The 13,547-nt window shown below is 51.4% G+C and overlaps 1 protein-coding gene across 2 annotated transcripts in view; it reads left to right on the forward strand.

Moving 5' to 3' along the window:
* Positions 1 to 13,258, forward strand: part of LOC132816586 (rho-related GTP-binding protein RhoG-like) — a 39,734-nt gene extending 26,476 nt beyond the window's left edge. For both annotated transcript variants that reach the window (XM_060826376.1, XM_060826377.1), the window contains exon 2: positions 9,919 to 13,258. In XM_060826376.1, coding sequence (XP_060682359.1) covers positions 9,945 to 10,523 — 579 coding nt within the window. In that variant the 5' untranslated portion in view covers positions 9,919 to 9,944 and the 3' untranslated portion in view covers positions 10,524 to 13,258. The remainder of the gene's footprint in view (positions 1 to 9,918) is intronic.
* Positions 13,259 to 13,547: the final 289 nt, after the last annotated feature.

The following is a 13,547-nucleotide window of genomic DNA, read 5'->3' on the forward strand; positions in this document are numbered from 1 at the left end:
CGGTCAGTGGTTCGGACAGTCGGTCACTCAGTTGGTAAGTCAATCAGTCAGTCAGTTGGACAGGCGGTCGCTCAGTTGGTCAGTCAGTCAGTCGGTCAGTTGGTCGGTTGGTCGGTTAGTCAGTCAGTCGGTCAGTTGGTCTGTCAGGCAGTCGGTCAGTTGGTCATTCAGTCAGTTGGTCAGTCGGACAGTTGGTCAGTTGGTTGATCACTTGGTCAGTCGGTCAGTCGGTCAGTCAATCAGGCAGTTGATCGGTCAGTCAGTTGGTCAGTCGGTCAGTCAGTTGGTCAGTCAGTCGGTCAGTCAGACAGTCAGTTGGTCAGTCGGTCAGTCAGTCGGTTGGTCAGTCGGCCGGTCAGTCAGTTGGTTAGTCAGTTGGTCAGTGGTTTGGTCAGTCGGTCAGTCAGTTGGTCAGTCAATTGGTCAGTCAGTTGGTCAGTCGGTCGTTCAGTTGGTCAGTCGGTCAGTCAGTCAATCAGTCGGTCAGTCGGTCGGTTGGTCGGTCAGTTGGTCAGTTGGTCAGTCAGTCAGGTGGTCGGTTAGTCAGTCAGTTAGTCAGTCGGTCAGTCAGTCAGTCGGTCAGTCAGTCAATCAGTCAGTCAGTTGGTCAGTTGGTCGGTCAGTTGGTCAGTTGGTCCGTTGGTCAGTCGGTCAGTTGGTCGGTTAGTCAGTCAGTTAGTCAGTCGGTCGGTCAGTTGGTCAGTTGGTCGGTCAGTTGGTCAGTCGGTCAGTCAGTCAGTTGGTCAGTTCGTCAGGCGGTCAGTTAGTTAGTCAGTTGGTCAGTAGGTCAGTTGGTCGGTCAGTCAGTCAGTCAGTCGGTCAGTTGGTCGGTCAGTTGGTCAGTCGGTCGGTCTGTTGGTCCGTTGGTCGGTCGGTCAGTCAGTCGCTTGGTCAGTCAGTCAGTCAGTTGGTCAGTCAGTTGGTCAGTCAGTCTGTCTGTCGGTCGGTCGGTCGTTCAGTCGGTCGGTCGGTCGGTCAGTCGGTCAGTCAGTCGGTCTGTCGATCGGTCAGTCAGTCAGTCGGTCAGTCAGTCGGTCAGTCAGTCAGTCGGTCGGTTGGTCGGTCAGTCAGTCAGTCGGTCGGTCGGTCAGTCAGTCAGTCGGTTGGTCGGTCGGTCAGTCGGTCGGTCGGTCAGTCGGTCGATCAGTCGGTCAGTCAGTCGGTCGGTCGGTCGGTCGGTCGGTCAGTCAGTCAGTCGGTCGGTCGGTCAGTCAGTCGGTCGGTCGGTCAGTCAGTCGGTCTGTTGGTCAGTTGGTCGGTCAGTCTGTCAGTCGGTCAGTTGGTCAGTTGGTTGGTCAGTTGGTCAGTCAGTCAGGCAGTTGGTCAGTCAGTCAGTTGGTCAGTCAGTCAGTCACTTGGTCAGTGGTTCGGACAGTCGGTCAGTCAGTTGGTAAGTCAATCGGTCAGTCAGTTGGTCAGGCGGTCGCTCAGTCAATCAGTCAGTCAGTCGGTCAGTCGGTCGGTTGGTCGGTCAGTCGGTCAGTTGGTCTGTCAGACAGTCGGTCAGTTGGTCATGCAGTCGGTTGGTCAGTCGGACAGTTGGTCAGTTGGTTGATCACTTGGTAGGTCGGTCAATCGGTCAGTCAGTTGGTCAGTTGGTCAGTCAGTCGGTCAGTCGGTCAGTCGGTCGGTCAGTCAGTCTGTCGGTCGGTCGGTCAGTTGGTCAGTCGGTCGGTCGGTCAGTCGGTCAGTCGGTCAGTCGGTCAGTCAGTCAGTCTGTCAGTCGGTCAGTCAGTCGGTCGGTCAGTTGGTCAGTCAGTTGGTCAGTCGGTCGGTCGGTCATTCGGTCGGTCAGTCGGTCGGTCGGTCAGTCGGTCGGTCAGTCGGTCAGTCGGTCGGTCAGTCGGTCAGTCGATCGGTCGGTCGGTCAGTCGGTCGGTCGGTCGGTTGGACAGTCTGTCAGTCGGTCAGTCAGTCGGTCGGTCAGTCGGTTGGTCAGTCGGTCAGTCGGTCGGTCAGTCAGTCGGTCGGTCAGTCGGTCGGACAGTCGGTCAGTCAGTCGGTCGGTCAGTCGGTCAGTCAGTCGGTCGGTCAGTCGGTCAGTCAGTCGATCAGTCTGTCGATCAGTCTGTCGGTCGGTTGGGCGGTCGGTCGGTCAGTCGGTCGGTCAGTCGGTCGGTCAGTCAGTCAGTCAGTCAGTCGGTCAGTCGGTCAGTCAGTCGGTCGGTCGGTCAGTCAGTCGGTCTGTTGGTCAGTTGGTCGGTCAGTCTGTCAGTCGGTCAGTTGGTCAGTTGGTTGGTCAGTTGGTCAGTCAGTCAGGCAGTTGGTCAGTCAGTCAGTTGGTCAGTCAGTCAGTCACTTGGTCAGTGGTTCGGACAGTCGGTCAGTCAGTTGGTAAGTCAATCGGTCAGTCAGTTGGTCAGGCGGTCGCTCAGTCAATCAGTCAGTCAGTCGGTCAGTCGGTCGGTTGGTCGGTCAGTCGGTCAGTTGGTCTGTCAGACAGTCGGTCAGTTGGTCATGCAGTCGGTTGGTCAGTCGGACAGTTGGTCAGTTGGTTGATCACTTGGTAGGTCGGTCAATCGGTCAGTCAGTTGGTCAGTTGGTTGGTCAGTCAGACAGTCAGTTGGTCAGTCAGTCAGTCAGTCGGTCAGTCGGTCGGTCAGTCAGTCTGTCGGTCGGTCGGTCAGTTGGTCAGTCGGTCGGTCGGTCAGTCGGTCAGTCGGTCAGTCAGTCGGTCTGTCAGTCGGTCAGTCAGTCGGTCGGTCAGTTGGTCAGTCAGTTGGTCAGTCGGTCGGTCGGTCATTCGGTCGGTCAGTCGGTCGGTTGGTCAGTCGGTCGGTCAGTCGGTCGGTCAGTCGGTCAGTCGATCGGTCGGTCGGTCAGTCGGTCGGTCGGACAGTCGGTCGGTTGGACAGTCTGTCAGTCGGTCAGTCAGTCGGTCGGTCAGTCGGTCGGTCAGTCGGTCAGTCGGTCGGTCGGTCAGTCGGTCGGACAGTCGGTCAGTCGGTCGGTCGGTCAGTCGGTCAGTCAGTCGGTCGGTCAGTCGGTCAGTCAGTCGATCAGTCTGTCGATCAGTCTGTCGGTCGGTTGGTCGGTCGGTCGGTCAGTCGGTCGGTCAGTCGGTCGGTCAGTCAGTCAGTCAGTCAGTCAGTCAGTCAGTCGGTCAGTCAGTCAGTCAGTCAGTCAGTCAGTCAGTCGGTCAGTCGGTCGGTCAGTCAGTCGGTCGGTCAGTCGGTCGGTCGGTCGGTCGGTCAGTTGGTCGGTGAGTCGGTCGGTCAGTGTTTCTGTCTGAGTGTCAGTGTAGTCAGTGCAGGGTTCACTCGGGGTCGGTGAGCTGTAAACACTGGGGCTCCTTAGGGAAGCCCAGCGTTATCTCAATGCTTTATTCCAGGAGGCACTCTCACTGAAGACTGAAGTAGGCCATTCAGCCCATCGAGTCTGCTGTGCCAGTCACTGAGATCATGGCAGGTCTGATCACCCTCAACTCCACCTTCCTGCCTTTTCCTTCGATTCCGTCGCTGGTTACAACTCCGTCTGTCTCAGCCTTGAGTACACTCACTGGAACGTTCTTACTCTACAGCCCTGCGCCGTGAAGAATTCCACAGATTCCCGCCTGTCTGAGAGACGAGGTTCCTCCTCATCTCTGTTATCAACGTGCAAACCCCTATTCCCAGATGATGCCCCGCTGGTCGGCACGGCATGTGGGCGGCACGGTGGTTAGCACTGCTGCCTCACAGCGCCTGAGACCCGGGTTCAGTTCCCGACTCAGGTAACTGACTGTGTGGAGTTTGCACGTTCTCCCCGTGTCTGTGTGGGTTTCCTCCGGGTGCTCCGGTTTCCTCCCACAGTCCAAAGATGTGCGGGTCAGGTGAATTGGCCATGCTAAATTGTCTGTAGTGTTAGGCAAGGGGTAAATGTAGGGGTATGGGTGGGTTGCGGGTCGGTGTGCACTTGTTGGGCCGAAGGGCCTGTTTCCACACTGTAAGTAATCTAATCTAATCTAATTGGTCCCTGTTGAACAACAGCATTCCCACGTGCACCGTGTCAAATCCCCCGGGAATGAAGCCACCTCTCAATCGTCTACATGTCCGACCTCCTCACCCTCTCCTCATCGAACCGTCCCCCCACCAACATGAATCTTCTCAGGGAATGTCTCCAAGGCAGGTCTAGCTCTCCTTCGAGAAGGAACCTGAAACAACTCCCACTGTGTTTTGCCCAGCGCTGGGTATAGTTTTAGTGAAACGTCCTGCTTTTATAATAATTGCCGCTGAAATAAAGGGCAACTTTCCATTTGCCTTTCCACCTGAATGTGGATCTTGAGTCTTGATGCACAAGGATTCGCAAATCCCTCTGTTCCACAGCTCTCTGTTGGCTTTCAATAATAGTCTTCTGATCTATTCTTCCTGCCAAAGCACATGACCTCACGTTGCCCCCATCCACAAGATCTCCCGCCATGTCTGTCTCCCTCCGTCATCCACAAACACACTGACAGTCCACTCACTTTCCGTGGACAATGGTGAGGGGCTTCAATAAGGGACAACCTGTTCCCTTTAGGTGAAGGATCATTCCCGAGGGAACACCGGTTCAAGGTGAGGGGCCAGAGGTTTCAGGGGAATGTGAGGGGGGTGGGTGATAATCCAGAAAGCAGTGCCTGGGAGAGCGGTGGTGGAGAGAGGGGACATTAAAGCACCAGTTCAAAGTTTGTGAGAAGATTTGTAGCTCGGGTGCTCGTTGTTGTGGTTCTGTTCGCCGAGCTGGGAATTTGTGTTGCAGACGTTTCGTCCCCTGTCTAGGTGACATCCTCAGTGCTTGTGAGCCTCCTGTGAGGCGCTTCTGTGATGTTTCCTCCGGTAATTGTTATGGTTTATATCTGCTGTTTCCGGTTGTCGGTTGCTGTCCGCTGCAGTGACCGGTCGATCAACAAACACATTGACCTGGACCCAATATATCGGCCACTGCAGCGGGCAGCAACTGACAACCGGAAGCGGCAGAGACAAACCACTATAAATGTCGGAGGAAAGATCACAGAAGCGCTTCACAGGAGGCTCCCAAGCACTGAGGATGTCACCTAGACAGGGGACAAAACGTCTACAACACAAATTCCCAGCTCGGCGAACAGAACCATAACATTAAAGCACTGGGCTGAGGGCAGGTGAAAGGCCTGGCATTTCACACCTGGGTCACTCCTACACTGTGTGGTTCTGTGATAGGGTTCTGATGATTTCATAGAAGCTCTACCCTGTGAAAACAGGCCATTCAGCCCAACAAGTCCACTCTGGTCCTCCAAAGGGCACCCCCCCAAGACTCCACACCCCCCCATCCCTGTAACCCTGTGTTTCCCACGGTGAGACCACACCCCGCCATCACTATGGGCAACTCCCCCACGGCCAACCCACCTTAAGCTGCACATCTTTGGACTGTGGGAGGAAACCCACTCAGACACGGGGAGAATGTGCAAACTCCACACAGACAGTCGCCCCGAGGTGGGAATCGAACCCGGGTCCCTGGTGCTGGGGGGAGGCGGCAGTGCTAACCACTGAGCCACCTTCTCCATCTATTTATTTATTTTTCTGACTGGATTAATGGTCAGGGAGAGGAGGATGTGTCAGTGAGTGAGGGACAGACAGGAACACAGCACTGACTGCTCCCAGCTTTGAGGTTCTCTGTTTGAGAGAATGTGCTGATCCCCCTGAGTGTGACCCTTTGGCACAGAGTACAACACACCGGGGGGAGAGGGGGGGGGGGGGGCAGGTTTTAACTGGAGTTCATGAATCAAGGGGCAGAGTCAAAGCAGGAGAGACAAATAATTATCATCTTGGGAATGAAGGTCAGAGAATAGATGGAAGGAACAGAGAGAATAAATCAAAAGAAAATGACTGAGGAAGGATATTTTTGTTGATAGTTTTCACTTCACACTCAGCTGAACATTTCACAAGAATATTTTACAGACTATTTTAGGCAAAGTTCTTTCTCAGGACAATGCCCTGACCAATCAGAGCCAGCCTGCCTGGTTTAAAGTTTAAACAATGTCTGGCAGGTAACTGTCAGTCAGTATTAACGGGAGCATTCTCCATGGCAACGTCTCCATTATTCAGAGTCTACTCTCCTCTCGTCGCAGAATCGATGCTGGTTTCCCCGTGAATCTGTATTCTTGTGTATTGTCCTGGAGAGTGAGAGACAGAGCTTTGGGAAAACACGCCTTGTTTCACCAGTAGACATGTTCCCGAATACCAACGATTATTTACAAACCTCAGGGTGTCCTAACAGTCAGGACGAGGTGTTACAAAGAGAACAAAAAGGCAAAACTAAAAGCTTTATATCTGACTGTGTGTAACGTTCATAACAAACAGGGCGTGCACTTTGATGTAATTAAATGTAATCTAATAGCCTTTATAGAGCCATGACTGTCTGATAATGAGAATGAGGGTGTGAACATCGAGGGGTACATGATATTTGAGAAAAATCACAAGCTAAATAAATACTGGGGGGTGGGGGGTTATTCAGAGGGTAATAATGATGTAATAGTTAGTGATGACCTTGGGTCAGGGGGCTCTGGGTGGAGATGAGGAATAGGAGGGAATCAGGTCAGTAGACAGAGTGGTCTACTGTCCCCTACTACTGACCCCAATCTGGTTCAAGGTTTTAACGATCAGAATGTTGGGTGTTGGCATGGCAACAATCCTGAGTGACATCGAAACTGGAAAGATCCAATTGACCAGAGAGGAAGCTTACAGAATGCTTCCAAACAGGCCCAACACATTCACACTGACCCTTCATAAGAGCATCCCACTGAGCTTTACCCCCAGTCCTACCCCTGTAACCCTGCATTCCCAATGACCAATACGAGCCCTAACATCCCTGGACAATTCACCTGACCTGCACATCTTTGGACTGTGGGAGGAAACCGGAGCACCCAGAGGAAACCCACCCAGACACGGGGAGAACGTGCAAACTCCACACAGTCAGTCGCCCGAGGCTGGAATTGAACCTGGGACCCTGTGAGGCAGCAGTGCTGACCACTGAGCTGCTGTGCTGCTGCTCAGAGCTAACCAGGCAGCAGGTTTAGATTGGGCTTGGTTTTGCGAGATGTGATAAATCCCACTGTCCCACTGCAGATGGTGAGATTTGAAAATGGGACTAGAATAGTTAGGGGACGAGTGCAGACTCTGATAGGCCGAATGGCCTTCCTCTGTGCTGTACACCTCTATGACTCTATGGCTGTATTCAGGTCCTCAGAGTGAAAACACCACTTGGTAACAACGACCATAATATCATTGATTAGGAAAATATTAGGAAAACGATGTTCAGTTTGAGAGGGAGAAACACCATCTAAGATTAGTGTTTTAAACGTAAATAGATGATAGTGGGTCAGGTGAAGTGGCCATGCTAAATTGCCCGTAGTGTTAGGTAAGGGGTAAATGTAGGGGTATGGGTGGGTTGCGCTTCGGCAGATCGGTGTGGTCTTGTTGGGCCGAAGGGCCTGTTTCCACACTGTAGGTAATCTAATCTAAACTCAGATGTAATGACGTGGCCTGGAGGTCAGAGGATAGGTCAATGCAGACAGTGGCAGATACGGAGAGTCAATATATTCCCATTCTAAAGGGAGGATGCATCATCTTATCTCAAGAACTTAAGGAAAGCATCAAACTGAAGGGAAACCAGATAATGATACAAAAAGGAGTGACAGGTCAGATAAATGGTCAGAATGTGAAGAATCGCAGAGAATGACTGGAAGGTTAATCAGGAGGAAGAGACCGGGGTACGAGGAAGTGAGCGGAGAATGTCAAAATGGATAGGAACAGTTTTTAAAGATATTTCATCAGGAACATGCCCTCGAGAGTGAGAACCAGGAGATAATAGTCCACAGGCAGGAAATCGTGGATGAAATGGACAAATATTTTGCTCCTGTCTTCACTCAGGATGATACAGAACACACTGCAATAACAGGCTGTGAGCCGAGGGGTGGGGGTGGGAGAGGACTCTGCTGTAATGACCGTCAGAGGGGAAGTGGGATAGAGGAAACAGAGAGAGCTGTGAGCGGACAGGCGCCAGGTTCAGATGGATTCCATTCTGGGGGTTTAAAAGCAGTTGGTGATAATTTTCCAAAACTCCCCAGATTCAGGAAATTGTAGCAAATATGATCCCATCCAAAAAGGAATATCTGTCTGGGGGAAGCTGTTTGAATCATTGAAGGGATTACAGTTGGAGACTTGGAAAAGCTCCAGGCCATTGGGGGGAGGAGGCAGCAGTCAGAACTAAGCACAATACAGCCCGGTAACAGGCCCTTTGAGCTGCCGAGCCTGTGCCTACACATTTTGCTAAAACTGCCTTCACTCAGAGGATCAGTATCCCTCCATTCCCTTCCGATGATCCATGGATCGGTCCAGGTGCTTTGTGAATGCTGCTGTTTATTTAATTCAAAGACATGGTGTGTGCAGAAAGGGTGCTCCCCAATATACCGTGCCTGGATTTCCCGAAGGCATTCAGCAAGATTCCAAAACACAGGCTAATACTGAAAGTCGTGACTTGTGGTGTGGGGGTGGGGGTGGGGGTGGGAGTGGGGGGTGGTAAGATACTGGCACGGGTGAAGGATTAACTGACTGGCAGAAACCAGAGAGTAAAGGGGTCATTAATTGGCTGGAGGTGACAGATGGAGACTTCCAGGGGTCTGTACTGGGTCTTAACGTTGTACAATTTACAGGAACAATTGAGAGAAGGATAACAAGGACATTGTCACTAACTGCAGCAAATGGTGCCAAAGGGGGGGGGGGGAGGATCATGTGAAGAGAAGTCAACATGGAGGTGGGTATGAGGACCTGAGGAAAATGGGCAACCTGGCAGATGGAGCAGACTGTGGGAGAAAGCGAAGTTGTTCACTTTGACAATAAGATTTTAAAAAAACAGAGACTTTCTGAAATGCAGAGCAGAGTTCGGAGGTGTAGAGGGTTCGAGACTTTCTGGTGCATGGGCACCACGGTGCAGATCCAGCAAGGGATGAGGACACTGTCCGTTATAGAGGAGGGGCGGTAATTGGCCGGGTTGGATTTGTCCCGCTATTTATGTACAGGATGTACCTGGATAATTGTCCACATTGTCAGGTAGATGCGGGTGTTGTAACTGTCCTGGAACAGCTTGGCTAGGGGAGCGGCAGGTTCTGGGACACAAGTCTTCAGTCCCATTGCTGGAATAGGGGCCGTAAGCTTTGCAGTATCCAGTGACTCCAGCCATTTCTTGATGTCATTTAGAGTGAATTTGAATTGGCTGGAGACTGGTGTCTGTGACGCTGGGGTCCACTGGAGGAGGCCGAGATGGATCATCCACTCGGCATTTCTGGCTGAAGATTGTTGCAAATGCTGCAGCCTTCTCTTTTGCTCTGATGTGCTGGGCTCTTTCATCATTGAGGACGGGGATATTTGTGGAACCACCTCCCAGGGAGTTGTTTAATTGTCCCATTTTCAGGGAAGGGAATTAGAGTGTAATGGAAGTAGATGAGAACGTGGGATGCAGAACACAAACAGATCAGCCATGGTCTTATTGAATGGTGAGAATGGGCCGAATGGACTATTTCTGCTCCTAATATCTAGGGTTAAATGTTCAGTTAAAGCCTCTTCAGTCTTGTCAGCTTCCTGTATCATCACCCACGACCACTAAACCATCTGAAATAGGAGCTGGAGGAGGCCCTTCGGCCCATCAAGCCTGTGCAAATATTCAATATGATTACAGTTGATCTGACAATCCCTGACTCCACTTCCCTCCCTTTTCTCTCCCTCAATCAGTCATCACTTCCTCAGATTATTGATCCTTGATCAGATGGCTGCTTGTGGGATCCTGCTGTGTACTGTCTGTCTGCAAACCTCCAACATTACGACAGTGAGTTCGCTTCAACAGGGATTCTCACAATCCTGAGGTTGGGACAGGTGCTAGAGAAAGGTACATCTGCGTTTTCTTTTACTAATGGCAGATTGGATTTTGTTGTAGGTCGGGTGTGGAAGTGACTGTGGAGGATGGTGACCATTAAGGTGATGTTGCTAGGCAACGAGCTAGTGGGCAAGACCTCGCTGATCGTGTGTCTCACCAGCAGAGCCTTCCCTCAGGACAGTGTGCCAACCGTCTTTGACGCCGTCACCACCCAGATCACGGTGGACCAGCGGATGGTCACTCTGAACTTGTGGGACACAGCTCCCCAAGAGGAGCATCTGCTGTCCATTCGCCAGTTCTACTATCCACAGACTGACATCTTCATCATCTGTTTCTCCATCGGGGACCCGGGCTCCTACCACGATATCTGGAATGACTGGTACCCAGAGGTTAAACGCCATCGACCCAACGTGCCCGTGTTACTGGTTGGCACCAAGAAAGATCTCCGCCATGATTCCAGCACCATCCTGAACCTCCTCAAACGTGAACTGGCACCAATCAGTTACCAACAAGGGGCCAGGCTTGCCCGTAAGATCAAGGCGGTGAAGTACGTGGAGTGCTCGGCGTTGCTGTGTGATGGTGTCCTCGAGGTGTTTGAGGAGGCAGCACGGACAGTTCTCCATCGGAGCCATCGGAAGCAGACCAGGAGCTGTGTGCTGACCTGACAGGGACAACCAGCAGCATGGGTCACCCACCCCTTCCCCCTCACTCCCTCTCCCAATCTCCCTCCCTCAACCCCTCACTCTCTTTCCTTTACCCTCTCACTTGCCTCTCTCTCTTCCTTTCTCACTTTTTTGTTTTCTATCACTTCCACTCTCTCCCTTTCTCATTTTTTCCCTTGTTAACTCTCTCTGTCGTTCTGGTTCTCTCCCTTATCCTTCTCCCTCTCCCTCTCTTCCTCATTCTCCCTCTCTCTCACATTCTCTCCCTCACTCTCCCTCTCTCATTCCATCCCTTGTTCTCACTCTCTCTGTCGTTCTTGCTCTCGCGGTTATCCTTCTCTCTCTCCCTCTCTCTAGTTGCACTAAACCCGTTGCCGTGGGAACACCGTACAGAATCCATCGTGCCAAATGTTGTTGTGCATCCTTGTGTCCCGGGACCTCCCTCGAGTTCACATCCCTCAGATTAGGGATGGGGCAATAACCAGCCAGTGACGCCCCCATCCTGTGAACAACATTTGCCCAAAGGCTCCAGAATGTCCATTAACTAACTAGGCCGGACTGTCCTCCTCTCTCTGGCCCATTGTATATAGACATCCTCGACCTTGGATCTGGTCAAAGGTCAGAGGGTGTGAGAGGCTCCTGGGCCCTTAGTGTTAGCTCAGGAACCTGTCACCCCCCAACATCCCCTTCCCCCAGGAATGGTCTCCTCGAATTTCCTGAATGAACACCTCCATTAATCTCTCGATGGCAGGAGCCAGGGAGGGAATTCACCGAGAAATTAAGAAATAGTCTTCCTTGCGAATTATAACATTTTTTTTTTACAAATTGGGGCTTGTTGGGAAGTCAGGAACGAGCTCATCATTAGCTTTAATATTCAGGACAGAAGCAATAGGAGCAGGAATTGGCCGTCTCCCTCAGCTCCACTTTCCTGCACCAGCCCACCTCCCCCCTCAAGGGTTCAGAATATCGACTCATCTCTAGTCTCCAGTATATTGAGCTTCTACACCCCTCTGGGCTCGGGAGAGACAAAGATCCCCCTCCCCCCCCCCCCCCCCGTGAATGCAGTAATATCCATCCACCTCAGTCTGAGGGACCTGGACTGTCATCTGTCGGCGGGTTCCTTGCTTCAATCGATTCAGTGTTGATCCTGACCAGCTCTGTCAGATTCACTGCTCATTCCCTTGTTTCCTTCAGCGAAGGAATTCTGGGCTTTCCCCAAAACCAGAAGCAGTTCCTTCTCTCTCTCTCTCTCTCTCTCTCTGAGGTGAATCCTTGGAGCTCTCTCCCTGGAAACGGTTGGTTGCAGAGTCTCTGGAGGGTGTTGAGGGCAGGCGGGCGGAGATACTGGATGGCTGAGAGGATGAAAGGTTATTCAGTGAGAATGTGGATGATCTTGTTGAATGATGGGGCAGGCTCGATGGGAACGTCACTCTGTGGTGCGTGATATCACTTAAAAAAAAAGAACAGGCCAATGGGGTCCTTGTGGTACCATGATAGCATCCCTCCTTCTGAGGCAGCGGGGTGTAATAATATCGCCGAACAGGTTGGAGGAATGGCCTGGAGTCTCCCCACAGCTGGAGCAGACACAGTTCCTGTGAAATCCCTGGAGAATTGGAAAATGTCTGGGGTCCTGCTGGGGATGGGCATTCACTGGAGACCTCTGTCCACAACATGGAAGGAGTGGGATAGTCAAATAATGTGACCAATCAGCACCTCACCACTTCCTCCATCAGCCAATTATATATCTCTCTCAACCAAAACTAACTTGGAACCAGGCAATGATTTTGGAGCTGGAAGGTTCATTTCCAGACGATTCGTCACCCTGCTCGGTAACATTACCACTGGGGGTGACGAAACGTCAGGAAATGCACCTTCCAGCTCAGCGCAAACCCATATCCTAAACCTCAACCTGAGCTACAAACCTTCTCAAAACTTGCCAAGACCAGCCAATGATGATCTGTGATTGGCTGGAGAGCTCAGAGGGGTGCACTCTGACTGGCTGGGGAGCTCAAAGTGTGCGCTCTGATTGGATGAATTGGTGAACAGCTATAATTCAAATGGAGTGTTGTAATTGGTTGATGTCCTGAAGCACTATGTTGTGATTGGATGATTTGATTCATGGGGTTAGGAGGGAAATTGGCTGGGCCTCATTGAAGGACATTTTAGAATCTGAAATAAATTGAAGAACTGCCAATGTTGGAGATCTGAAACAAATAATGTCCTTTTGGAACGGAAATCAGCCATTCTTAGCCAGTCTGGCCTACATGTGACTCCAGACCCACAGCAATATGGATGACTGTTAACAATTAGGGATGGGTCATAAATGCTGCCTAACCAGAGACCCACATCCTGCGAATCAATAAAACAGAACAGAAATAGCTGGAGAAACTCAGCAGGCCTGGCACTCCCTGTGGAGAGAGGAACAGAGGTAATGTTTGAATCTAGCAAAGAGGCTTGAAGGCCTGAACTGTTCTGAAGAATCAGATTTGAAACGTTAACCGTGTTTCTCTCCACTGCCAGCACCGCCGAGTTTCCCCAGCAAATTCTACAATCGGACTCAGGAGTAATATTTTCCGATGGCTGTGAGGAGCATGGAGAGGGAATTCACCCCTCACTGTGACAACAACAACTTATGAAATCATGTTACTGTATCCAAATAGAATGCCTTGAGGGAAATGATCAAGGAAATTCAATACGCTGTGGCTGAATGACTTTATTAAACATGGTTTGTACCTGCACTGATGTGTCCACTCATGGTTTTTTGCCGATGTGGTTTAGTTTGAGAAAAAGGCAACTATCAGAATGAAGTGGAAACTCACTTAAATCTGTCACAAGAGACACTTGGGAAAAGGGAACGTCAGACAGTGGGGGTGTGTTACGGTTCATTCTAACTACAGAAACTAGCTGCACGGTCAGTAACCTCAGCGCAGAGCTGGCCGGGAGAGAGTCACCAGGATGCTCAGGGAGAATCCTCAGCGAGTAGATGGAGTCAGGAGTGGGTTATGGGGTGTGACCCACACACCATGA

The sequence above is a fragment of the Hemiscyllium ocellatum genome, chromosome 6 (assembly GCF_020745735.1).
Source record: "Hemiscyllium ocellatum isolate sHemOce1 chromosome 6, sHemOce1.pat.X.cur, whole genome shotgun sequence".
Taxonomy (NCBI): Eukaryota; Metazoa; Chordata; class Chondrichthyes; order Orectolobiformes; family Hemiscylliidae; genus Hemiscyllium; species Hemiscyllium ocellatum.